This window comes from Perca flavescens, chromosome 15 (assembly GCF_004354835.1).
Source record: "Perca flavescens isolate YP-PL-M2 chromosome 15, PFLA_1.0, whole genome shotgun sequence".
Taxonomy (NCBI): Eukaryota; Metazoa; Chordata; class Actinopteri; order Perciformes; family Percidae; genus Perca; species Perca flavescens.
Window position 1 is genome coordinate 30141902 of NC_041345.1, and position 26878 is coordinate 30168779.

The 26878-nt window shown below is 41.6% G+C and overlaps 1 protein-coding gene across 1 annotated transcript in view; it reads right to left on the minus strand.

Annotated features, from left to right (window-relative positions):
- LOC114570217 (potassium voltage-gated channel subfamily C member 1) overlaps positions 1 to 26878 on the minus strand; it is an 88591-nt gene that overhangs the window by 17508 nt on the left and 44205 nt on the right. The window contains exons 2-4 of the mRNA XM_028600471.1: positions 12799 to 12930; positions 11772 to 12633; positions 8325 to 8534 (exon numbers count right to left, since the gene is read on the minus strand). Coding sequence (XP_028456272.1) covers positions 8325 to 8534; positions 11772 to 12633; positions 12799 to 12930 — 1204 coding nt within the window. The remainder of the gene's footprint in view (positions 1 to 8324; positions 8535 to 11771; positions 12634 to 12798; positions 12931 to 26878) is intronic.

Here is a 26878-nt window from a genome sequence, read left to right on the forward strand (position 1 = left end):
AAAGATTGTGGCATATAAAAATGCAGTTTTTGTTATATCTAGTACAGTGTTTTGAGGGTGGAAATTGTCCTGGCAGATAAAAACAACTAGAACAATGCAAACTTCTGACATACTAATTGTGGCATTTACTTGTAGAAGACTGAGTGAATGCTAATCTCTGGGATCTATGTGGGGGATACATGCTCATCCTTCTACCACTCAGCTACAATGTGCAAGTGTCTGTAAATAAATGAGTGTGTACACTTTACAATTAAAAAAATAAATTTGTAAAGAACTTTGTCCTCATGGTTAGTGCAAAAGTTCTAATAATTTATTAAGATTCATCCTGCCAAATAACAAGCAAAAAGGACAAAGTGTGAGTAATCACACTTTTCAGCTTATACTCATAAAGTGTGTTTGGCACTTTTCTTGTTTGGTTTAGATTATGTTCTTGTATGTTGTACATTGTCATCATTTACCTCACAGGAAGTTAGATTTGTGTCACTTCACTGCATGATTAGTAAAATGCAGCCCACTGTATCAATATGAATCAATAATGCAATCAAACACCAAGCCCTGACCCAAAATGCTTTGCTGCACCCACTCCCAGAATTCCCCTGTCCACTGTTTCCGTAGCAACAGCGGGGAGATAGGGAGAAAGTGAGAAGCTAGAATAAAAAGAGAGAGTAGAGGGATGGTGGGGTAAAGGACAAGAAAATAAGACTGATTTATGATGAGGACTAACGAAATAAACAGAAATACTAAAGCAATGAGCTAAACAAAATCATTTAAAACACATCAGCACATTTCCTTTTCAAGATAGATAGATAGATAGATAGATAGACAGACAGACAGACAGACAGACAGACAGACAGACAGACAGATAGATAGATAGATAGATAGATAGATAGACAGACAGACAGATAGATAGATAGATAGATAGATAGATAGATAGATAGATAGATAGATAGATAGATAGATAGATAGATAAATAGATAGATTGATAGATAGATACACAGACAGATAGATAGATAGATAGATAGATAGATAGATAGATAGATAGATAGATAGATAGATAGATAGATAGATAGATAGATAGATAGCTCTCATAAAATAAAACCATGACAAAGCTACAAACCAGGGGAATCCCTCTGGCAGGGGCGAAGCAAAGGTGGATATTGAAGAGTTTTGTATTAATAGGGTTTTTTGTTACAGTGCTATCAGTTTTATCAGTCTCATTTCAGTCTTTTTTTAACAAGTAGTAGCTTGCGCCCCTGCCCCATTGCTTGCTCATACAAAGGAACCAGAGCCGGGAAAAAAAAGCAGAAGAGGAGCAAAAAAAGTTGCACAGAAGGAAAAAGGGCTGTTACAGCGGGTTGCTTTCCTTTTATAATGCCTCACGTCTTTCGTTCTTCCCACCCACCGCAACCATAGATCTGATAGAGTTGGGTTACAGTGACAGCTCTGAACATTAAGATCTGTAAGTAATCCCATGCAAGTACAGCACGATCTGTGATATTGTCAACGAGAGGAAGGGAAGAAGGAAAGAGGAGTGTCGTAGAGAGATTAGAAGAGAGCCCTGGTGGCACTTTTACAGCGAAAGCCTGGCGATCATCTTAAAATGTGTGTGACTGTGAATTCTTGAGGTGTGCTTGATTTATCTTGCCAAGAAACTTGACCAGTCGCAATGAGACAATAACGTAAGATAAATAAAGCATACAGATTTTTCCTATAGGTAGTCAGCTAATAGACCCAATCACAATGTTTGTTTACAATAACTTCCAGGTAGAAAACTCCTGTGTCCCGTATGTACAGTACAATTTAACAGCGCTGAGCAAAGGGGGATGAGGAACAAGTGGATATACTCTCATCTCATTCATCTAAAATACAGTACGTTTGATGCTTTCATATGTCAACACTTTCACTAACGTTAGGTTAGTCTGTGGCCCAACATTTACCTGTTGGGCCACAGACTAAAGAACATTAGCTACTACAAAGTAGCAGTCAGTCAGTTAGTCAGTCAGTTAGCTACTACAAAGTAGCAGTCAGTCCGACCAGCGGTGAGTTTGCCGATTCCACATATCTCCACAATTCAAATCAATGGCCAGATGTCTACCCGGAAGTGATTGTTGTGTTAGCGCGACGTCACAGTGATTCGGTCTATAGTTTTCCAGTGCATTTGAAGCTTTTCGAGCCAGAGGCCATCACAGCATAGCAAACAGTGCCACCACTATGCTTATCACCACAGCCCTTCAAAGTTGTTCTAATACTTACCTGAATGTGTCTTTTTGTGATTAGAGTTGTGTCTGTCTTTCTTTCTCCCTGCTCATCTATCTGCTAGTCTATCAAAGAACCTGCTTGATCTTGTGTGTTTTTGTACATGAATTGCAAACATTAGCAGTCTTGTTAGCTAACGTAAACCTTTGAAGCACTACAGCAGTCAGTGTTTCAGCCCAGCATGACAGAGAGTCACACACGGCTCAGCTACAAAATAATTTTTTTTTTCATTTGAAAGTGCAATGAGAACTTTTGAAAGCATTATATTATACAAAATAGTTCCCTGAAAGATCCAATCAGCCAGAGCCCTAATGCAATGGTTTGAGCCAATCAGTGCTCTCTGACGGCTGAGCTGTAAAAACTGACCTGAGCTCAGTTCCAGAGAAGAGGACAGAGGAAACCGACCAAACAACCAATCAGCAACCAGCTCTCACTGGCATGGCCGGCCAAGAAGCCAACCGGTGCACGGCAGCCACTTTCACTCTGGCACCTTTCACAAAACACGTTAAATTCACTCCCCATCTATTTTTCTTTTTTTTTTGTAAAAACTCACTCAGTATTTGGGTGAAAAATACTTCATTTTGATTCCCAATAATATAATACTTGATTGATCTCACAAGGACAATAAGTCCTAACTACACTGTACAGAGAGTAGTGTAGAGTTTGCAAACCAAAGTAGTTGTAAAGTTCTGTCCACACATAAAGCAAAGTATGGAAAGACCAGGCACCCTCTTCCCAAAAGCAGTCTGGGAAGAAGACCTCCCTTGCCCATTTGGAACCAGGCTGACTTTTAGGCCAGAGTGACGCCCCCCTATCTGTAAGTACCAGAGTGAGAAGAGACTGGGTGAGAGGAGGAGAAGGAGGAGGAAGAGGAGGAGCAGGAAGAGGGGAAGACAGCTACACACAAAATACAGACACACAGAAAGGGACAGACAAAAACAAAGAAAGAAAAAATAGAGAAACAGACAGACAAACAGACAGATGGATAGTGTGACACAGACCAACAAGAGCCAACGTACAAACGCATGACCTGACACAACCTGGGGAAGGAGACAGTAACACAACAACAACAAAATAACAACAACAGCAACAGCACGCATCACACATGGACCCGCACTGTGAACTTTAACCTTTACCCCCTCTCTGACCCAATGACCTATTGTCCCTGCTGGTTCCAACATACTGTAGGTGGAAAGAGGGAAGGCATATCTCTTTCAAACACACAGTAAACAGTACATAGAGGCATGCAGTTAGTCACACAGTCATGCTCGCACACTCACACAGTGTTGTTTTTGATTTTTCCAAGCACATAATAGAGAAATCATCATGCAAAGAATAATTGGGTTTGAGAAGAAAAATTCCCTTCTGTGTTAATTAATGTCTTTGTAATATTTGCATTTTTGCTATTGTCCACATCCAAATAAGCACACAACAGTGACCACTTTCTCTGTTTTACTAACTTGTTCAACCTTAGTGAGCCACAATTTTAGCCAAGCATAGAATTAGAGTAGGTAATTTATGATTGGCTGTTTTGCCACCAATCAAATCGCTGGCAGGAAAATCAGGATCAGGATCGGATTATCACCAGGGAAGTAAGGCTTGGCCACACCAGAAAGTGGCACAATAGAATTTATTTGTGCCTAATATTTGGTTCAAGAAGCTTAATGATCTAGTGACTACATGCAGAGCTAGGTAAACTGTATAGCTGTTGAGCTAAAAGTTAACTCAGTAGCCACCCTAGTCAGTCACAATAAGCTAATAATTCTGTGCTGTTGAAATGCCAACGTGACCAGGCCCATGGGAGAGCACTGAGAAAATGTAACTGGATGGAGCAGGCACACACGTAACTAGTTTATACAGTTTTGGTTGGATAAATAGTTGAACCTTTATAAATAATAATAATTTGATAATAATGACAAAAAGGTGATGATAATTTCTCGACAAAAAACATGCTTGTAAAAATTATTTTTTTTGACGGGACATATTGCAGTATGTATTGCAGTGCTTATAATTAGCTGTGTGCTACATTAATTTGACAAGACTAGCATTAATGAAATGTAGCAGTAGCAAGTAAGCTAATAATAGCTTAAGGAACACCATTGATAATAAGCAGTGAAAATATATCCTACATACAGTAGACATATGCACTCTTTTTATCATGTACATTATGCCAATTATTACAACAATCCCTTAATAGAGGATTCCTATTAAATATGAACAAAATATTAGTGTTGATTAAAAATTGTTCCTTGTGAACCAAATAAAATGGACGTCAATGCTCAGGGGTCAAGCCTTTTGTAGGTATGGACAAAACACACACACACACACACACACACACACATGCATATGCCCCCCCCCCCCCCCCCCACACACCCTACATACCACTATTATTCACCTCATAATGCTGAACCACACTTAAAAGCTTTACAATAACAAGCAACCTGCATGCACCTTTATACATTCAACCTGTGTGTGTGTGTGTGTGTGTGTGTGTGTGTGTGTGTGTGTGTGTGTGTGTGTGTGTGTGTGTGTGTGTGTGTGTGTGTGTGTGTGTGTGTGTGTGTGTGTGTGTCTGTGTCTGTGTGTGTCTGTGTGTGTGATGTCTGTTGTGAGGCTTCAACAATAGTCTGGCCGGATCTTTATAATGTTTCTTTTCTTTTCAACTTTGTCAATTGATCATGTGATTTTGGTATCTCTCTCTTGTCTTCTAATCTACTCCGCTTTACATCATCATGTTAAGACTACCATGGGTATGTCTAAAGGATATGTATACCAGACGTTGCAAGAAAAAGACTAGGAGAATCATTAAAGATCCAAACCACCTTCAACAGCCTTTTCTCTCTGTAGAAGTCGGTAAGAAGGTACCGGATACAGGCCACCACTGATGGAATTATATTTCAGTGAAAGTTTATCTCGTATGATTTCATGTGACAAATAAATTGTCAATAAAATTGATTGATTGATTCATATCTTATTTTGTGCATGTGCTGTATGCTCTATTCCCTCCTCTCAAGTTCAACCATTGTTCTCTTCTGATTCCTAACGTATTGAATTAAATCAAATTGATTCAAATTGATTCAGCCAATTAAGATATTATTATACAATAACCAAGCATCTAGTTTGGTCTAGTCCAGTATAATTGAATCTATTTTGGTCTATTCTTATCTAATAAAGTTTGGTTTAATTTGACCTATTTTAGTGCAGTCTAGTCTAATAAAAAGTAATCTATAGTCTAGTATAGTGAGGTTCATTCTAATTTTTATCCAATTCATTGTAATGTAATTAAGTCCGATCTAGTCTAATCTTATTTAATGTAGTCTATTTCAGTCTAATATAATATAATCTGGTAAAATCTAATCTAAATTAATTTAATATAATATAGTCTACTATTACTGAATCTAGTCTAGTATAGTTTTATTAAACCCATTCAAGTAAAGTTTGAATCTAATCTAATTAAGTTAAATCTAATCTGATCTATTTTCATATGTTCTTGTTTAATATAATCTCTAGTCTAGTTATATTTTAGTCTAATATAATCTTTTCTAATCAGTTTTACTATACCCTAATGAAGTGTAATCTAATGTAATCAGTTTTTCAGTTCAGTACAGTTTCCCAGTGAGTGGAGCTTGTATGACTGGCTGCTTTGTGCACTGTGTGGAAGTGTTACCTCTGTGTTTCTACGGTTTGATCCAGGACGAGGTGGAGTTAACACTGAGCTCCTGCTGTAACAGAGGCCCCTCTGGCTTGTACCAATCCTCTCCCAGGGAGGATGTCACACTGCTGGACTCTGAGCCATCTGTGTGTGGGTGTGTATTTTGTAGTGTTTGTTTGTGTTTGTGAGTCAGGGGAAATAGCATGTGTATAGAGGAGTGTATAGGGTTTTAAAGGTGAAAGGTCAGGGGTTATATTTGAAAACAAAATTCATTATTTTAGTGTTAACAGGTCAAGGTGGCACAAGGCAAGATGTTAGCAGGAGAATGTAGAGGAAAAATGAATGGAAGTTGAGGAAAACCAAGAGGACAGACAGGGGAAAAGCAGGGAAATGATGAAATAGGAAGGGAAAACGGAGGGAGAAGAAGAAGCAGTAGGAGAATAGGGCGAAGAAAAAATGGAAAGTCAAAGGAGGAGTTGGGTAAAAAACAAATGTGAGAACAGAAATGAGTCACAATAGAGTGTGGGGAGGAGAGAGAGGGGGGGGAGAATGAAGAATTAATGAATTATAGCATAAAAAAGTGAGAAAAAGAAACTATGGAGTGACATAGAGTGACAGACTGTGAAAGAGAGAGACAGAGCACAATAATGAAGTAGCCTGATGTGATGACTGAGAACAGAGTGACAGTCATCTGATCTGGCTGTTCTGCCAGATCAGATTCAAAATACTGCACATTTATACAAGAAGAGTTTCATTTCAAAACAAGACATCCACAAACAGACTTAAACATTTATAGCATTCAAATGTTGCAAAAAAAGTTCAAGTAATGCATGATGTTAGTACTTTAAAGGATGAGGCTGGAGATATTTTGTATTTCTCTTATTATCAAACAAATTCCATGAAAAGACCAGAATTAACAATGTATCTACTAGCACGTATTGTGTGTGTGTATGTGTGTGTATTCACAGCCTGAAATCTTTTTTCTCTGTCTAATAAAATCACATCAATGAGCCACATTGTTGTACTGGGTGACATGTTCCTTCATTAACACAAAGTAGCATGTCACTGTAGTTTATTTTGAGTCAATCTTACATACATACCAAATGGGTACAAATCCACCACTGAAAATAGTCCCCAATTTTCGCCTGTTAGAGTAACGTTTGATAATAACAAAAGTATCCAACTGTTTTTAGAAATTGCTTAGCCTTTTTTAACAGCTCAGTGAGGCATTCTTATGCACAGCATTGCTTTAAGCTAAATGCTAATATCAGCATGATTTAATGAGTCCACCTTAGGTAAACATATGTAATTTAATCCATTTAAACAAACAACTGTTGAAAACTGTTTCTTTCATGGGATTTGTTGAAAAAATAATATTGTAAAAAATAATAGTATAACATCAATGTTATTCGTATCCTAATAACTCTCTGTTTCAAACATTACATGTAACATTGTAATCCCAATAAAGGACAGTGTTTTGAAATGAAACAGTTCAGCTATATGTACACAAAGAACTGCATCAGGATGAACATAACAGAACATGTTATGTTAACATAGAATACAGCAGACACAGGTGACCAATGTTATCCTGCATGTAGTGCTGCTGAGTGGCTGTTGACCCACCTCAGTAAGGAATCATCTGCACAATCTGAATATTGCATTATTTGACCACAGTTCACAAAACAAGCTGTCATGATTACTTCTGTGTTACAGGACACTAAATCCAATCCCTTTAACATCAGCAAATATGGCAGTGCTGCAGCAGCCTCTGCAGGACCTCTGCAGTACAGATGCAGGATAAGTGCATGAAGGGGACTTCTACTACAGCTGTAGTTTAAAGGTGTAAATAAGAAGAATGGTTGGATTAAATATCAATGCCATTGATTTGGCATTGATATGTTATTTGTGCCACAGGAGCAAGCTCTTCATGTTGAATGGTCGGAAGGCAGTGAGCCTAGTGGTCATGCTGAGCTGTCACACAAAATGATAAAGGGGAGTGAGGGGAAATGTAATATGTTGTGTGTTTATGTGTGTTGCTGAGTCTCAGTTTAAGCTTCGCATAAAAGCCTGTTAAGTACTTTTCTTTTAAATTACAGTTATTCACTACATATTTTTACGTTGTCTGTATGGTGTGTGCTTTTGCGTTACTTTGGCGGGGGTCACAATACCATGAACACCTTTGTATTGTAAGGTGTTTCTATTATTTTGTCCTCCACCTGTATGTATGTATACGTATGCTTGGAATATATGTGTCTGACTTTTACATGTTTTTTTGCACACTACACACACTGTCAGCACATATCAATCAGGACCATGCATCGAGCGACAGCCCACTGCTGTCACTCAAGTACCACCCTACCCCCCGCTCCTCCTTCTCCCCCATCAATCCTCCTCCTCCCCCCCTCAGCCCTCCTACCTTTCCGAACGTTCCCATCTGTCGTGCGCTGGAACTCCCCGGCGCTCAGCAGGAAGCAGGCCCGGTCATGCGGGTAGCGCTCGCGGCTGGTGGTGGAGCCAAGGCCCCCGGTGGCCGGGCTACGCTCGTCCCCAAGGACCTGGTCAATGGTGGGGCAGTCCTCATTGGCCAGGGCCGCATTAGCTGCTGCATCACCATTTTGCTTGGAATCTGGGAGAAGGGAATGGAGAGATGGTAGGGGTAATAGTTGAGGTAAAGAAAAAACAGTGGTAGAAACAGAATCAAGGGGCAACAGATAAGAGAGTGGAGGGTAATTGAGAAAAGATGGAAAAGGAAAGGAAAGGAAAGTCGTGGTGAAGGTAAAGAGGAGAGGAAATATGGAGAGGACATGAAAGGAGTAAAGAAAAGAGGAAAGGATCAGAAAAAACGGTGTGAAAAAAATAAGGAGAGGAAAGCAGTCATGGAAAGGAAAGGAAACATGGAGAGGACACGAAAGGAAAAAAGAATAGAGGAAGGAATCAGAGAAAAGATAAGAGGAAAGGAGGTGAGAAAACATGGAGAGGACATAAAAGGAAGAAAGAAAAAAGGAAAAGATCAGAGAAATGAGGAGAAAAGAGGAGAGGAAAGGGGACATGAAAAGGAAAAAAGGAAAAAGGAAAGGATCAGATAAACGAGAAGAAGAGAAATGAGGAGAAGAGAAAAGAAAAGAGGAGAGAATAAAGAGACATGGAAAGGAAATGGAAGAAGGGGAGAGAGGAGAAAATAGGAAACATGGAAAAGAGAGGATACAGAAAATATTAAAATATCAAAAGAAGATAAAACAAAGAAGAAAACAGAAAAACAAGACAGAATGTCAAAGCGATGTGAAAGAAGGATGGGGGGAGTTGAGAGAGAGTGAGGAGGAGGGGAGGTAGAAGAAGAATAGATTAATGGTCGGGAGAGGAGGAGTATGCAGGGGTGGACCCATTGAAAGAAACAGGGAAGGTAAGGTTGAGAGCATAAAAGCAATAAAAATGAAGAAAGGGAGATAAGAGCGGAGATGGTGAGGAGCGAGAGGAGGACAAGGAGAAGGGATTTGGAAATGAGATGAGAAACAAAAGTGGGAAAATGGGAGATGAGACAGAAATGGGAAGAAAAAAATGATTAGGAGGTAATAAGAAAATTAAAGAGGGTAAAGAGAGGATGGAGAAATTATAGAAGAGAGAGGGAAAGAGGAGGAGGGGTGTAATGGAACGTTAGTGCCTTGTGATAGCTACCCTGATCACATGACCAACACACTGCAGCAGAGCAGGCTGCAGACACATACACACACACACTTCAGCACTGACCGAGAGGGACTAAACAGAGGAGTGGGAGAACATACTACAGTACAGCACTCACGCACAAACACACACACACACACACACACACACACACACACACACACACACACACACACACACACACACACAACAACAACAACAACAACAACAACAAAAGGAGATGGCTACAGGGTGTACAGTGTTTGTAGCTTTCAACACAGCTGTCAAATCTAATCTGATATGATTTACTGCTCAACAGTTACAGATACAGGCCAGAGGGGTGGACACACACACAGGACACACATGTTTGCACAAGATGAACTGGTAACAAGACTTAGGGTCGGGGGTTATTCTGGAAAAGAACTTGCTCGTACATGTTGTCCGACCACGTCAGAAATCAAAAGTGTTTTGTTGTTGTTCTGAACGGCCACACTGGAAAGAAAAAGTCAGCTGTCATAGAGATGAGATATTAGATATGGGATATGGGATGACAGTCTCTCCTGTAAGACATTTAAGTTCAAATACAGTCAAATGTTTTGGACACTCTGGCTCTCCATACTGTCAAGATTCATAAAAGTTGATTTCAAAGATTTGATGTCAAAGTTCATAAAGTTAAACTACGCATATACTTTAAGTTTAAGTGCTCACACAAACACAAACACATTCACTTACTCAGACTCACACACACACACACACACACACGCACGCACACACACACACACACACACACACACACACACACACACTGATTACATGTCAGTTTGCTGTCACACACTGTGGTGGCAAGCCAATCTCAAGGCTATTCATAGTTATAAACCCTAAACCTTGTAAAGACACAAACTGAAACTCCACCACAAGAAGTGTTTTTTGTGTATGAATGCAGATGATAGACATGTCAATTAAAATAGCAGAGATCAGATGACTTAGATCAATGTTTGGACAGGCAGAACGTACTGTATATGTATATAGACCCAATCCAGGATTATCTGAACATGTCGGCCTTGGTGGTACAGCATCTGGCTGTGAGAGGGAAGAGATGGATTTGTCGGGAGAAAGTAATAAGCTTTCTTGTCCCATCGTAAATTAAAATCTATTTTAGTGTACTCTTCTCTAGGAAGAACGAGGACATGCAGCAAGTTATTTACAGCTTCAAAACCTGTTAGATACACACTGCTGCCATCAACTCAGTGCTTGGAATCTGACCTCTGGTCATCAGTTTGATTAGAAAGTGAGAAACGTGGACAGTTTTATATAACTATTTTTATTAAGGGGACTAAAGTGATTAACTTTAGAATTTGAAAACTCTTTAAGTAGTAAAGTACAAAAGAAAAGATGATATATGATACAAAAACAAATCCTTTCTCAACCAAGGCAAACCATGTGCAAAACAAAATACGCAAACATGGCCCATGATGTCTACTGCGCAACCACAGGACACGTTTCAACAGTCTCAAATCAAATTCAAACCCGACTTTCATAATGGCATTCAAGGACTCTAAATATCAGTGTTAAGGGGCTAAGATGTGATATTGGTTCAAATTAGATCCATGATTCAGAGGCCTCTGTTTCATTGACACAGTTCAAATTATTGTTTAAATAATTAACCAATGAACAGATTACTTGATTGAAAGGAGGCAAATATCTTGATAACTGCTTATTTGTTTAAGTCAATTAACAAGCAAAAACTTCAATCTATAATCTGTTTCCAGCTTCTCAAATGTTAAGGATTTGCTGCTTTTCTCCTGTTTCAGGTCATTGTTAATTGATTACTTTTGGGTTTTGAGCTGTTATTTGAAGATGTCACCTCAGGCTTTGGTTATGCATTTATTCACTATTTTATTACAATGTATAGACTAAAAGTAATCTATTATAATCTATAAAATAATCAAGAGTTTTACAGATAATCACACATCCATCACAAGGTTTGATCCTGGGACAAAGAAACAACTGAGGGTATCAAAGTTTTACTTGAAGTGAAATATTTACACAGATCTGCTTTGTCCTCCACGAGCAGATCTGTTGTTAACTGATTCTCCTTGATTCAGTTGTCATGAGCATATTTCATTTTAAAATGCTTGGATGCTGAATAAAAAATATGGGGGGACTTTCGAGGCCCATTGAAACTCATTTCTGTTCCAGCACTCACCTGCCCTGTTGATCTCGATGATCTCCTCCTGTGCCAGTGGGCAGTCTCCAGTACCCATCATGCTGCCTGATCCCACCATGCCTGGCCCAAGCACATTGCCCATCAGCCTGTGTGGCGAGGCGGTTGCCATGGCCAGGGCATCTGGCTTGCAGTAGTTGGGGCTGCCGGGCTGTGGCGCTCGGGGGATGTGCTTGTTCCTTTTCTTAGGGAGCTTCTGCTTTGCCATGGCCAGGGAGTAGTACATGCCGAAGTTGTTGACGATGACGGGCACAGGCATGGCGATGGTCAGCACACCAGCCAAGGCGCAGAGGGCACCCACCAGCATTCCTGACCATGTCTCAGGGTACATATCCCCGTAGCCCAGTGTGGTCATGGTCACCACAGCCCACCAGAACCCGATGGGGATATTCTTAAAGTTGGTGTGGGCCGCAGCTGTCGGATCATCTGGGTCGGCACCGATACGTTCGGCATAGTAGATCATGGTAGCAAAGATGAGGACGCCCAGCGCCAGGAAGATGATGAGCAGTAGGAACTCATTGGTGCTCGCCCGCAGAGTGTGGCCCAGGACCCGTAAACCAACAAAGTGGCGAGTCAGCTTGAATATACGCAGGATACGGACAAAGCGCACCACACGCAGGAAGCTCAGCACGTCTTTGGCTGTTTTGGAGGAGAGGCCGCTCAGCGCCACCTCTAGGTAAAAGGGCACGATGGCCACAAAGTCTATGATGTTAAGGGCGCTGCGGAAGAACTCTGCCTTGTCAGGGCAGAAGACGACACGCGCCATCACCTCAATGGTGAACCAAATGACGCAGACGCCCTCCACATATGTCAGCCAGCCATCTGTGACTACTTCATAAACAATCTGCAGGGTAGGGGAAAAACAAAGTGTTAGTTTATTTTTTAATGCCTTTCCTCATTTATGTACTCTCAAATCTGCCATCTTAATACTAGATTGCTGCAGCTTCCCTTTTACAGTTGCATTAACATCTCTAATACTAAAAAACAATTCACTAAAACTTCACTGTACCTCCTCATGCGTCACATTTCCAATTGTGACGTTCTCTGTTTTGTTGTAGATGGTGTTGAAGGCTTGATGGGTCTCCAGGCAGAAGGTGGAGATGGAGAGGAGGATGAAGAAGAGCGAGCCAAATGCCACATACTGCAGAGAGAGAAACAGAGGGGGGTGTTACAATTTTACAATTTGTACATCATCTCCTTTAATTCCAGAACACTAAAGAAAACTGTCACATCTGCACACATTTTTCGGGCCCCTGGTTTAAACCTTCGTCATTAGTATTTAGGTATTCATGTGTAATATGTGTAAAGCAGTGGTTAGCCAACATGCTGCATATAGGGGGCACAGATAACACACTGAAGAGATTGGAGGAATGCTGTTAATTCAGTCCTGACTGCTGCAATCCCATTGATAACAGCAAAGTCAGAGACAAAGAGGGAGGGAGGGAGGGTTGATGGATGGAGAGTGTAAAAGTAATGAGGTACACAGGGTATCTGTGTGTGTGTGTGTGTGTGTGTGTGTGTGTGTGTGTGTGTGTGTGTGTGTGTGTGTGTTTGTGTGTGTGTATGTGTGTTTGAAAGAGAGAAAGTGAAAACATAGATACACAGTAAAAAGAAAGTAAATGGCTACATAGACAATGGAGTAAGGAGATGTATGCATTACTGTGAGCAAGAATATGAAAGCACACATCATGTATCATAGAATGTATGTAGATCTGCCACATGTAGGTTGAGGTCTTTTTTCCATCATCTATTTGTTGTAAACCACCAATAAACACACATGCACATACACACTCCATAAACCTTGCAGCTGGCAAATCATTCATATATTTTATGTAACGTATTATCATTCATTTTCTGTACAGTGTACAGGCGTGTGAAATAAGATTTCGTTTTCTCTGCAGCATCCCCCTGCCCCCAACTTTTCCTTTCCCTCCCATCTCTCCTCTCTCTCTCTCTCTCTCTCTCTCTCTCCCTCTCTCTCTCCCTCTCTCTGTTTCTCCCCCCACCTTCCTGTGCTCCATGCAGTGTGTGGAATAGCAGTCGTCTTCCTAAGTGCTGGGATCAATGTTCGTTCACATGCATGAACATTTTGTTTGACTTGTTTTCTAAACCCTTTTTCTTCCTTTTAACCCTGATGTTTGTTCTCCCCACTGCAGATGCTGAGCTGCCTAGATACTGACCACATACATTTTTCACTATCAGTACATATTTTAGCTTCTTCTGAAACTTTTAAGCAAAGGTTGATGCGAAGAAGCAGCCCACCAAAGAAAAGCACAGTTACATATTTATGGAAACAAAACATGCAGTAGAAAACAAACTTGATATACTTATAAAGGTTATATGGCTAACATGAACAGTGATGATCTGTGTTCTCTTTTACTTGTTTTGGTTAGGACTCTGGCGGCTGCATCATGTGCCAGCTGAAGTATGTTCAGGTGCAAGATTTGGTCTGGCTTCTGTTATATTTTCTAAGTCGAAAAATGTTTTTCTTTAAATTTAACTTGATCTATAATGGCACGCAAGCTTTTTGGCTCTGATTGAACCTGCTTTGCAAGTTATAAGGCCCCATAACATTTTATCCTTCTTTGATTCAGCCCCAATAATTTTACTCTATAATCAGACTGCTAAAAAATTATACTTTTATGGTTGGTGGGTGCTACAGATAAATAAAATTGTGTCGTCTGCATAACTATGAAATTTCACACCATGTTGTTCAATAATTTAGCCACGTGGGGAGCATGTACAGTGAGAACTGACCCGATAAATTGGACATTTTGTCATAGCAGGAAAAGCACTGGTGTAACTAATAACATTAATGATGGCTCTGTTCCATTATTTTTATTATTAATTACACTGTAGTTGCACCCAAACCCAGCAACCTACTTAAGAAGAAATAAAACCAGTCAAGTATATATATATATATGTAAGTATGCTCTTAAGTGTGTGTGTGTGTATGTGTGTGTGTGTGTGTGTGTGTGTGTGTGTGTGTGTGTGTGTGTGTGTCAGGTCAGTGATGAAGACAGACAGATGAAGTCTTCCTCTAATCCTTAGGGAACACATCAAGTCCCACAGCTTATTATCATGGTCTAATTTAACACTGCTATCTAGAGCTGCCCTGGATACACGCATACACATACACACACACACACACACACACACACACACGTTCTTGAGCATTTTCAGGGTGTTGGAGGTATTAAAAGCAGATACAGAAGGATGCACAGCATAATTATCCCTCGTTTATTTTACAATTTGCTTTGGCAATCTCCTTCTTTGAAATCTCAATCCTTTTTTGGTCGGCATCAAAATGAGCATAAATTGAATATAGGCTACATGTCACTTTGCTGCAATATTGCTTACCCTCTAAGTAATTTAAATGAAGCATTATTTGCAGTTTACTGATGCGTATACCTGTGCAGTCCTTGTAGTAATGGAAATAAAATGGTATATGTCATTTTATAATGCAGTATAAATAGATGGGAGAAAAATGTGCTCTGGTTTATCGGTATTTCTTTAAACCAATCACAATCGTCGTGGGCGGCGCTAAGCTCCGCACAGAGAGAGCAAAATAGCCTCGGGAAGTAACGTATACGTTCAAAAGTTGTTTTAGTTGTGTAACAGAAAACTCAGATTGGACAGATAGTCTAGCTAGCTGTCTCAATCGTCAAAAAGACAGAAATTTCCTGCGGCACCAGCACAATCCCAGAAGTGGAACGTCGTGGACATAGACTACAACTAGAGTGACCAAAAACTCACTAAGACTACGTTCACACCGCAAGTCTTAATGCTTAATTCTGATTTTTTTTGCACCTAAAAGTCTTAAATGTGTTCTGTTGGGTATTCAGAGATAAAATACCCTTAATCAGAATATGTAAACTGGACAATCAGATTTGAATAATGAACACAGATAAATAATAATAGTATCTACATAAACACATTGTTATATTTATATTTACTTTCCATGTGACACCTTTGTCTTTTTCTGCAATTGTTTATTCTGTATCTAACATAACATATCAAAGTATACGAGTGTGTCAGTGACATACAGTACAGTAGCGTGTCAGATGACTATTTGAGATATTTCAGTGGGAAACACCTTCTTCAACCAAAAACTGCCCAAATGTGTCTGGCTGGTGAGTCTGTCTGCTGTGCCAGACACTTTGGCAGGTTACCATCCATCATTTGGCATCAATGTGATTGTCTAACTGGTTGATATGAGAGCTACCATTGTGGCCAGCTGAGGGTTAAAAAAAAAGGTTGGGCTCAATCAAGTGCCTGTAACATAAAGCGAGATTAGTGATCTAATTTTTAACTGTAACTCACCATGCTATCCTGTGCTACATGGTTAACCTGCTGCTTAACTTCAGAAGATCAGATCAAAACAGCCCAACTGCTGACATTTCAGCTAAAAAATGGAGCCATCATTCTTAAGTAAACAAAAATACAGAAAAAATCTGTCCACTTTTAAGAGAAAAGAAGAAAAAACAGTTTGAATGGAATCACCTTTACATAGCGCTAACACAACAGTAAATTATGGATTAGTTTGGATCAACAACAATTAATTTCCAGGATAACTGCTGTGTGTTGCGATGTGTGTTGCCGTTTGTGTTGCGCTGTGTGTTGCCGTTTGTGTTGCGCTGTGTGTTGCCATTTGTGTTGCGCTGTGTGTTGCCGTTGTCTAACTCCCCTTCAGGAAACAACAACAAACTTCAAGCTAGCAAGCTACACAAAATGGCAAGTTTTGAAGAAAATGTGGATCGTGCAACAAGGCAGGCCTGCTTGTTTCCTTCGGGGAATGATAATAATGATAATAATACATTTAATTTGTAATGCACTTTATATTTACGCAAATCTCAAAGTGCTACATGATAGTGCTAAAAATTATAAAAACACAATGATTGTAAAGATTTACAAAGCATTCGCTATCTATCTGGGACGATTTGAGACCAATTGGCAGGGATTTGCTATGGACAAAATACAAGGTGATACACTGTTAAGTGTAGTGTTATAAGAGCAAATGATGTTTAACCATGTATCCAGCTAATTTATATAGCTCACATTACTGTATTGTGTGAACAGTTAAGTTGTATGTGGCTTCAACCCAGAGCGCCTTACTCCACAGCGCTGTGGAAATAGGTCTGGCAATGCAAGACTACTTCCAGGTCGGGAACTAGTTGTTGATTTGACTTGTGGAGATATGTGAAATCGGCAAACTTGTTTATTTCTGTTCTTACTTTCAGCTGTAACTGTAATGTTTAAGCATACATAGTTAAACGCGGTGGTCCAACTCATCTGTTGTTTCTACTGTCCTTATTTCCTTTACTGTGTAAAGGAACATACAAAAGCATGCATTTTAGATGAATGAAATGAGAGTATGTCCAGTTGTTTGCTCCACGCCATTAAATTGTATGTACGGAAAGCAGGGGTTTTCTAATTGGGAGTTATTGTAAACAAACTAAAAAAATAAATAAAAAGGCCCAATAAATATAACACACATCTCACATCTACATATGCGTTATTTACAGTAACCTACACGACCATTCTCATGAATGGGTACGCATGATATTGTACGGAAAGTTATGCACAACAATTCATACAATATCCTACAGAATTACAACAAATGTCAGCTGTTCACGTGATGAACAGTTAAGTTAAGTTTAGCGGCCTTAAAGTAAAATTTAGCCAAGAATAGGTAACAGTGAGCCTCGTACAGGGCACCGTAAGGGGCTGGTCGTTTCAGAGGCTGTTGCAGTTGAGTTTAGCCGACAAAAGGTGATGTCATGCGGGGACAACAGTTAAGTTTAGACATGAAAACAACTATTAAATATTAGAAAAAATATTGTGGTTTGGGTTAAAACACTGGTCCCCTTGAGTAGTACTCCCAGGACACGAACACCAGTTTTCTAAGTAAGTCTTGTGTTTTCCCCTTAACTTCTTCTGGGTCCCCCACTTTCTTCTTCCGCAATCAATGTGGTGCATACATTATTAAATAAGTGGAATACATACAAATTACAGTGCATTACCTTTCGTTGCTATATGTACGAAAGGTTCATGGGAACCTAAGACACAAGCAACACTGGAGTTTATCCTGCTCTTTATCCCTCTCCCTACAGTCCTTCATACCTCCCTGCCCCATCCTCTCTATCACATTCCCTCACTGCTGTCAGTCATACAGCATGACCTAAATCTCTTTCCTTACCTCCTCCCCTGGACAATCTACTCTCTTTAGCTTTCTCTCTTTAGCTTTTCATCACTGACTACTCCTCTCCCTCCTGTCTCTGCTATTTTCTCCTCTATTTCTGTCTCTCTTTTTATACCTTTCTCCTTCATATGTGCTATTCCCTTTATGTCATCTCTTGGTATCGTTAGATCTCTACTTATTCAATCCTCCTTTTGTTCCCTTTTTAATTCTTTCTGTCTTTTCTCTCTGTGTGTATGTAATATGAAAGGGATTGCTAGTAGTGACAACCCCAGACAATTATTACCCAACTCTGCAGTTCCTCTTCAGGTATCCTTTTAGCCAACGTTAGCTTTTTGTTTGGTTGTGCATCTCACAACCGTTTCCAGCTTAAAGAGCGAGCTATCTTTAGCAGAAAAGCTGCCTAGCACTAAACATTGACAAAGTTAGCAATTGATTGGCTAACCATATAATATCTTACATCTGATATACCAGCTATTTTTCCTAGCAGTTGGTGGAGACCAAAACTAGGTGTTAAAGGACAGTGAATATTAAATTTAGTGTCTCTGTGTCATTGCTCGGACACCATTTGTGGTTATTAGCCATATCAGGACACATGCAGTCTGAAACAGTTTATAGTCATGCCCCTTCATTTGAATATAAAAAAGTGGAAATAAATATAGAGTGAAATAAATAAATGTAACATTATGAAATAAAAGTACCCTGAAATAAATAAATGTGAACCTATGAAGTAAAAGTCCCTTGAAATAAGTAAATGTGTACTTATGAAATAAACGTCCCCTGAAATACACAAAAGTAAAACCTATTTATATTTATTTAACTATATAGACTCATTTATATATTTATATTTACATATATGTATGTATTAATTGCCTCATTTATTTATTTCAGCATGTATTTCATAGGCATATTTATTTATTTAATATTGAATGAAATGGCATTCCATTAAAGAGTTGGTGGTAGGACTGCAAAGTTAAAAGAAGTGTATGTATTGGACTTACTTATAATTCTCATAAGGAGAATGGAAACTGACTCAAAAGTATTGCTAATGTTGCTCTGTGTCTGCTAGATGTGTAAATAGATAATTATTGCCAGCACATTTGTAAAAACCAAACAGCAGACAGACAGAGTTAGCGGATAGCTGGTGAAGAAAGTTCAACACTTTGCCAGAGATGCTCACAAGTCTCTGAGCTAGTCCAAGTCAAGTCTCAGGTCTTTGAGCTAGAGTCCAAGTCAAGTCTCAGGTCTTTAAGCTAGAAGTCAAGTCTCAGGTCTCTGAGCTAGAGTCCAAGTCAAGGCTCAGGTCTTTAAGCTAGAAGTCAAGTCTCAGGTCTCTGAGCTAGAGTCCAAGTCAAATCTCAAGTCTTGTGATTATAAAGAGTGTTGTATCACCTGCTGCGTTCCATCCAGGCTTCTCAGAACACTGCATAGCTATGTATAAGGAATTCAAAGCATTGCAGCCAGTGAGACGTTAAATGATTACGTAAATCTACTACTACAAGTTTGGCAAACAAACAAACGCTCATTTATTTCTTCATAACATATAGCGGACGACAGTCGTAATTAACTTCCAGTAGATCGTGGCATTTTAGCCCCCTAGTGGCCAAAAGTAAAAAAATACAAAAAATAAATGTCTGACATACTATAAGCTAAGCTCTACAAGTAAGGGCAAACACCTACCAAACAATACAAGCCTGTTAAAAGCATTTAAGTGGTCTTACAAGGTTTGCTTATGTGGGCATATAGGAAGGAATAATACTAAAACAGCATCCGGTGACTCAGAAAATACTCTTTACCTAAGTACTTAGCTAATAATGTCAATACAGAAAGGATGACGACAAACACCAAAAGCAAGTTTGCAAGTCAGCAAGGGAGAAAGATGCAAAGAAGGAGAGGGATGACATGATGAATGAAAATACATTTTTCAGACAAAAAGAAAACGAATAAGAAGGTAGGACAATTGCAAGCCAAAGATGAGGCAAGAAAAAGGAGCTCTCAGCTTGGGACGGAGGATCAAAAGCTACTAATTAGAGTAATTTAGCCTGGCCAGGCTCACAATCTGTGCCCAAACTCATCACACTGATCCCACACTGACCTATATGTCAGTGGAGAGAGGGATAGAAAGAAAGGCTACTAAAAACAGCTGCAGCTACTAAAAAAATTACAGAAATAGAAAGCTGTAGGACAAGACAACAAATAAGCTGTGACCTCCAGCTGGTGAATATACTGTGAGGCAAACCACCATGACTGCGAGCAAAGAAAAACCTAGAAAAATGAACCCAAAGCTCATTCATGCTGCCTTGTGTGTGTCTACACATTATGTTTTTATTTGGGATGCACCAATCCGATACTCATATCAGATATCGGGTCAATACTGACTCAAATAGTTGGATTGGGTATTGTGACAGTGGGGGCGATCTATTCAATTCAATTCTATGTTGTCTGATTACACATGCATGTAATACGTTATGCATCAGCAGCAGCAACGGACGCAAGTAGACTGCATAGCTGAGACATAGTTGAGGGAGCTAGTGCTATTGTTAGCTAGTGTGTTGTAGCAGAGACTATTTAGAAGAGACATGCCACTTCCTCAATCCTCAATACAACTATATAAGGAAAACCCGTAACGGCAAAGATAGCGGTTGTATGCACATGTCCCGCCCCTCCCGCTGGAAAGCCAATCATCTGCTTTTTAACAGTCAAGCCGGGAAACATTTAAGCCTATCATCTGGTTCCACTGACGCATGCGCACGGTTGAGGTTTTGCGACAGCGAAGACCTACTAAACCAGCCTAACGGTAAGTAACGTTAAAAGACTAGACTAGCTATGCTAACGTTAACATCCGAAACAGCTAACAGGCTAATTTTAGCAACGCGACGAAGCTAGCTTCATGACGTAGCATCAGTTATCAACGCTCAAGCTAACGTTAGCTAGCATTACGTAACTGTTAAAACAACAAGAAAAAGTGAGACACAAGAAGAACAAGACACAAGAAAAATAATAATTCAAAATATTGTACTGTACAAAACAAATGACATTGAGCATTTGGTTTAAGTGCTTGGCCAAAGTCCTTAAATTGTCTCTGGCTTGGCACAACCATAGATATATATAAAGCCTTAAGGCTTTATATCTATGGGCACAACACCGGCATTCTGAATAGAGACGTAAATGAAGTTGGTGTCGTGAACCCTTGCGCATGCGTAGTAACAGTATAACCTGTGGGGAAAAAGGCATTTTAAACCTTATTTTGGGGCAAAGTCATCAAACTTTTTCAGCAATTTTTATCATATTCTACTGCTGTTTCTATACATGTAGTTTTTATGTCCCGATGACCAGTGAAAGTGCAGTTCTGACTCTCTGCCCATTCATTTAGATAGGAGCCTGGTCTTGTTAGTCCGAAATAGCTGCCCGGAGGCGTTGCCAAGATGGCGGCCGAGTGGCATGACTTGCCTAAAAGGACTTTGGTTGTAGTCAAGCTGTCAGCTATTGGAGATCTGTGACTATTGAATGCTATTGCATTTATTGTGAGTGATCTGTTAAAGGCTACATTGTATAGGTTACCTTTTAGAAGCACACACACACACACAAACATGCGTGTACTTCATTAAAGTGCATCAAATTGATCAAACGGTCTCAGACTTCATTATTCAAGTCTTGGTGGAACATTCTAACAGATGCTCCGTAATGTGTAACTAAGAGCAGCCAGCCTCTGCAAAAATATCTATGTATTTATCCATCCATCCATCCATCCATCTTCGTCCGCTTATCCGGTGTCGGGTTGCGGGGGGAGCAGCTCCAGCAGGGGACCCCAAACTTCCCTTTCCCGAGCAACATTAACCAGCTCCGACTGGGGGATCCCGAGGCGTTCCCAGGCCAGGTTGGAGATATAATCCCTCCACCTAGTCCTGGGTCTTCCCCGAGGCCTCCTCCCAGCTGGACGTGCCTGGAACACCTCCCAGGGAGGCGCCCAGGAGGCATCCTTACCAGATGCCCGAACCACCTCAACTGGCTCCTTTCGACGCAAAGGAGCAGCAGCTCTACTCCGAGCTCCTCACGGATGACTGAGCTTCTCACCCTATCTCTAAGGGAGACGCCAGCCACCCTCCTGAGGAAACCCATTTTGGCCGCTTGTACCCTGGATCTTGTTCTTTCGGTCATGACCCAGCCTTCATGACCATAGGTGAGGGTAGGAACGAAAACTGACCGGTAGATCGAGAGCTTTGCCTTCTGGCTCAGCTCTCTTTTTGTCACAACGGTGCGATAGATTGAATGTAATACCGCACCCGCTGCGCCGATTCTCCGACCAATCTCCCGCTTCATTGTCCCCTCACTCGCGAACAAAACCCCAAGGTACTTGAACTCCTTCACTTGGAGAAGGCATTCCATCGGTTTCCTGCTGAGAACCATGGCCTCCGATTTAGAGGTGCTGATCCTCATCCCAACCGCTTCACACTCGGTTACGAACCGATCCAGTGAGTGCTGAAGGTCACAGGCCGATGATGCAATCAGGACCACATCATCTGCAAAGAGCAGCGATGCAATCCCCAGCCCACCAAACTGCAACCCCTCCCCACCCCGACTACGCCTCGATATCCTGTCCATAAATATTACAAAGAGGATTGGTGACAAAGCGCAGCCCTGGCCAACCCTCACCTGAAACGAGTCCGACTTACTGCCGAGAACCCGGACACAGCTCTCACTTTGGTCGTACAGAGATTGGATGGCCCTGAGTAGAGACCCCCTCACCCCATACTCCCGCAGCACCTCCCACAGTATCTCCCGGGGGACCCGGTCATACGCCTTCTCCAAATCCACAAAACACATGTAGACCGGTTGGGCATACTCCCAGGCTCCCTCCAGGATCCTTGCGAGAGTGAAGAGCTGGTCCGTTGTTCCATGACCAGGACGGAATCCGCATTGTTCCTCCATCGGCCGAACCCTCCTTTCCAGCACCTTGGAGTAGACTTTACCAGGGAGGCTGAGAAGTGTGATACCCCTGTAATTGGCACAAACCCTCTGGTCCCCCTTTTTAAAAAGGGGAACCACCACCCCAGTCTGCAACTCCTTTGGCACCGTCCCAGACTTCCACGCAATGTTGAAGAGGCGTGTCAACCAGGACAGCCCCTCCACACCCAGAGCCTTGAGCATTTCTGGACGGATCTCATCAATCCCCGTGGCTTTGCCACTGTGGAGTTGTTTGACTACATCAGTGACTTCCGCCTGGGAAATCGACAACAATCCCCCGTTATCCTCCAGCTCTGCCTCTAACAGAGGGTGTATTAGTCGGATTCAGGAGTTCCTCAGAGTGCTCCTTCCACCGCCCTATTACCTCCTCAGTTGAGGTCAACAGTGTCCCATCCTTACTGTACACAGCTTGGATGGTTCCCTGCTTCCCCCTCCTGAGGTGGCGAACAGTTTTCCAGAAGCACTTTGGTGCCGACCGAAAGTCCTTCTCCAAACTTCTCCCACACCCGCTGCTTTGCCTCTTTCACGGCAGAGGCTGCAGCCCTTCGGGCCCTTTGGTACCCTGCAACTGCCTCCTCGCCGCAGCTTCAGCAATGGAAACTTTGAACATTGTCCACTCGGGTTCAATGCCCCCAGCCTCCACAGGGATGCACGAAAAGATCCGCCGGAGGTGTGAGTTGAAAGTCTGTCGGACAGGGGCCTCCTCCAGACGTTCCCAATTTACCCGCACTACACGTTTGGGCTTACCAGGTCTGTCCAGAGTCTTCCCCCACCCCCTGACCCAACTCACCACCAGATGGTGATCGGTTGACAGCTCTGCCCCTCTCTTCACCCGAGTGTCCAAAACATACGGCCTCAGATCAGATGAAACGATTATGAAATCGATCATTGACCTTCGGCCTAGGGTGCTCTGGTACCAGGTACACTTATGAGCATCCCTATGTTCGAACATGGTGTTCGTTATAGACAATCCATGACTAGCACAGAAGTCCAACAACAAACAACCACTCTGGTTTAGATCAGGAAGGCCGTTCCTCCCAATCACGCTTCTCCAGGTGTCTCCATCATTGCCCACGTGTGCGTTGAAGTCCCCCAGCAGAACAATGGAGTCCCCCACTGGCGCCCCATGCAGGACTCCACTCAAGGTCTCCAAGAAGGACGAATACTCCGAACTCCTGTTTGGTGCATATGCACAAACAACAGTCAGAGTTTTCCCCCCCACAACCCACAGGCGTAGGGAGGCGACCCTCTCGTCCACCGGGGTAAACTCCAACATAGCGGCGCTCAGCCGGGGGCTTGTGAGTATCCCCACACCCGCCCGGCGCCTCACACCCTGGGCAACTCCGGAGAAGAAAAGAGTCCAACCCCTATCCAGGAGTACGGTTCCAGAACCGAGACTGTGCGTAGAGGTAAGCCCCACCAGATCTAACCAGTAGCGCTCCACCTCCCGCACCAGTTCCGGCTCCTTCCCCCACAGAGAGGTGACGTTCCACGTCCCCAGAGCCAGCGTCTGCTGCATGGGTCTGGTCCGTCGAGGCCCCTGACCTTCACTGCCACCCATGTGGCAGCGCACATTACCCCAGCGGTTCCTCCCACAGGTGGTGGGCCCATGGGCTGGATCTATGTATTTATTTGTTACATATTGTTTTACAATTATGAAAGCAGTGTTTAAGTCAAGCCTGATATTGCCTTACACATAAAAGAATGATCCCAGTCTCGTCCACACAGTAAGGCATACAGCTTATTGACTAAACACTGGTATTGGATCGCTACTCATATCGACCGATAAGCCCAGGTATCGATATCGGTAAAGGAACTAAAAAAGGGGAATTGGTGCAGCCTTAGTTTATATACTACTAATTTGTGTTGACAAATACATTTTGTAAGAAAACGTAACTGGAAGCTCGGGAAGCTCCGCCAAATAATCCTGTTTGGACACAAATACTATGCCCATTAGCTAGCTAGACTGAAGATTTCTAAACTCACTGGCTAGTGTCGTTGAGCTGGGGAGGAGGGGCCAACAAAGACTGAAAACAGTTTTGATTTATTAACAGTAATCTGTAACAATCTACTCTTTTATGTGTCATTCTAGAGGGCAGTTACAAATGATGCATGTAAATCTGCTGACACTAATGTTCCATAGGAAACACAGTAATAGAAGTAAATATAAGGTATTATTCCAATCCTAACTGTACCCACTTAGACCACAGCTTTCGTCCAAAAATGTGACTGCAGCTGAAAGATTATACAAAGTAATTCTTCATAAATTACATCATATTTTTTCTCCTGTAGCAGTGACGCAGCAGTCGGGATGTCCTCTCTTCCACTGCAGAAAAGACACACATACGCACGCACACACACACACACACACACACACACACACACACACACACACACACACACACATTGTCCCTTGTAAAGGTGACTTCACTACAAATAGCCCGGCTGAAGATTTGCATACTGTTTACTCCCCAGGAGGAGGATACAGCTTTATGTTGGCTGGAATCCCTCTGCGTGCACACACACACACACACACACACACACACACACACACACACACACACACACACACACAGTAAGAATCTAACTGGTTGTGTGATTATGTGTGTATATGTGAGATGAAAGACAGCAGTAGAGATTGAGATGAGACACAGTCTGTATGTGGTCTGTATGTGTGTTATTTCAGACAGTAGTAGTGCATTAGTTCTTGGTGTGCTACAGTAGCTGCATTTGTCTCAGCATACCTCCCTCTGTGGATTTTCTGCCTTGTCCCACTTAATTTTCCATTTTATACATATTTATCTCTTGATCTTTATCTAGTTGTTTGACTGGCTGCCTTTGTCCTAAACTGCAGCTCATGGTTTTCTGCATCCCCCAACCTGTTTGCTGTCTCATCCTCTCTCCCTGTTGCTGACAGATGGCGACATGCAGGAGGTGTCAAAGATCAACTTCAACACAAACAAGCACAAATGCCTGACTATTATAGGAGCTTGAAACTAGCAGTATTGGTCTTTTTAGGTCTTATGTTCATCCGACAGGTTGGGCAGGGCATAGACTATATCCACGACGTTCCACTTCCAGGATTGGTCCGTTGCCGCCGAAAAGTCCGCCGGATGTCACTCTTTTCGGCCGGATGTCCGTTACCTTCCGCTTTCTTTGTGTTGGAATTTTAAACTCTGGTCGACTTATAAGGCCAGCTAACACTGGCTGTGTGGCGTTTTTGTTGTGTGTGGCTCAATGGCGTTTTCTATGTCTTTGCACACCAGAAATGTGTCTGACGCAGCACTGCTGCAGCTAGCCTTGTCTGTACACATTATCAATGTTTACCATTGATAAAAATGCACTCAAGCAGTAGTATACTTCATTTTAAACGTAAATACTGATGGAGGCTCGATGATTACAGCAAAGACAACGTCGGCAGTATTGACGGAAGAATAGGCTATAGAATATTTCGTTCTGTATTGACGCGCAATATATATTTTTTTAAATGACATTTATATCTGCATATAAATATATCTGTCAAAACCTAGAGACTTTCAAACATCAAAATGTAATTTATTAAATGTATTTGTGTCAAAATGACATATAAGCATCTTTTCCTATTCTATTTTGCCTGGAAACGCTGAAAAATAGGTGTCGGTCCTATTTCTAGCATGCACGCATTTTTAGCGTGGCTTGAGCCTGAGACATGCGTGTCACGCAGGCAGTGTGCAAGCTCTAACCTGTTAACATGGGAGCTGAAATAAAAACAGACACGCCACACAGCTGACACGCTCACGCCACACAGCCAGTGTGCAGCCGGCCTAAGGGCTATGGTTAACTGCTCCTCAGATCTCTGCAGGGTAAATCCAGACAGCTAGCTATACTATCTGTCCAATCTGAGTTTTCTGTTGCACGACTAAAACAACCTTTGAACTTACACATG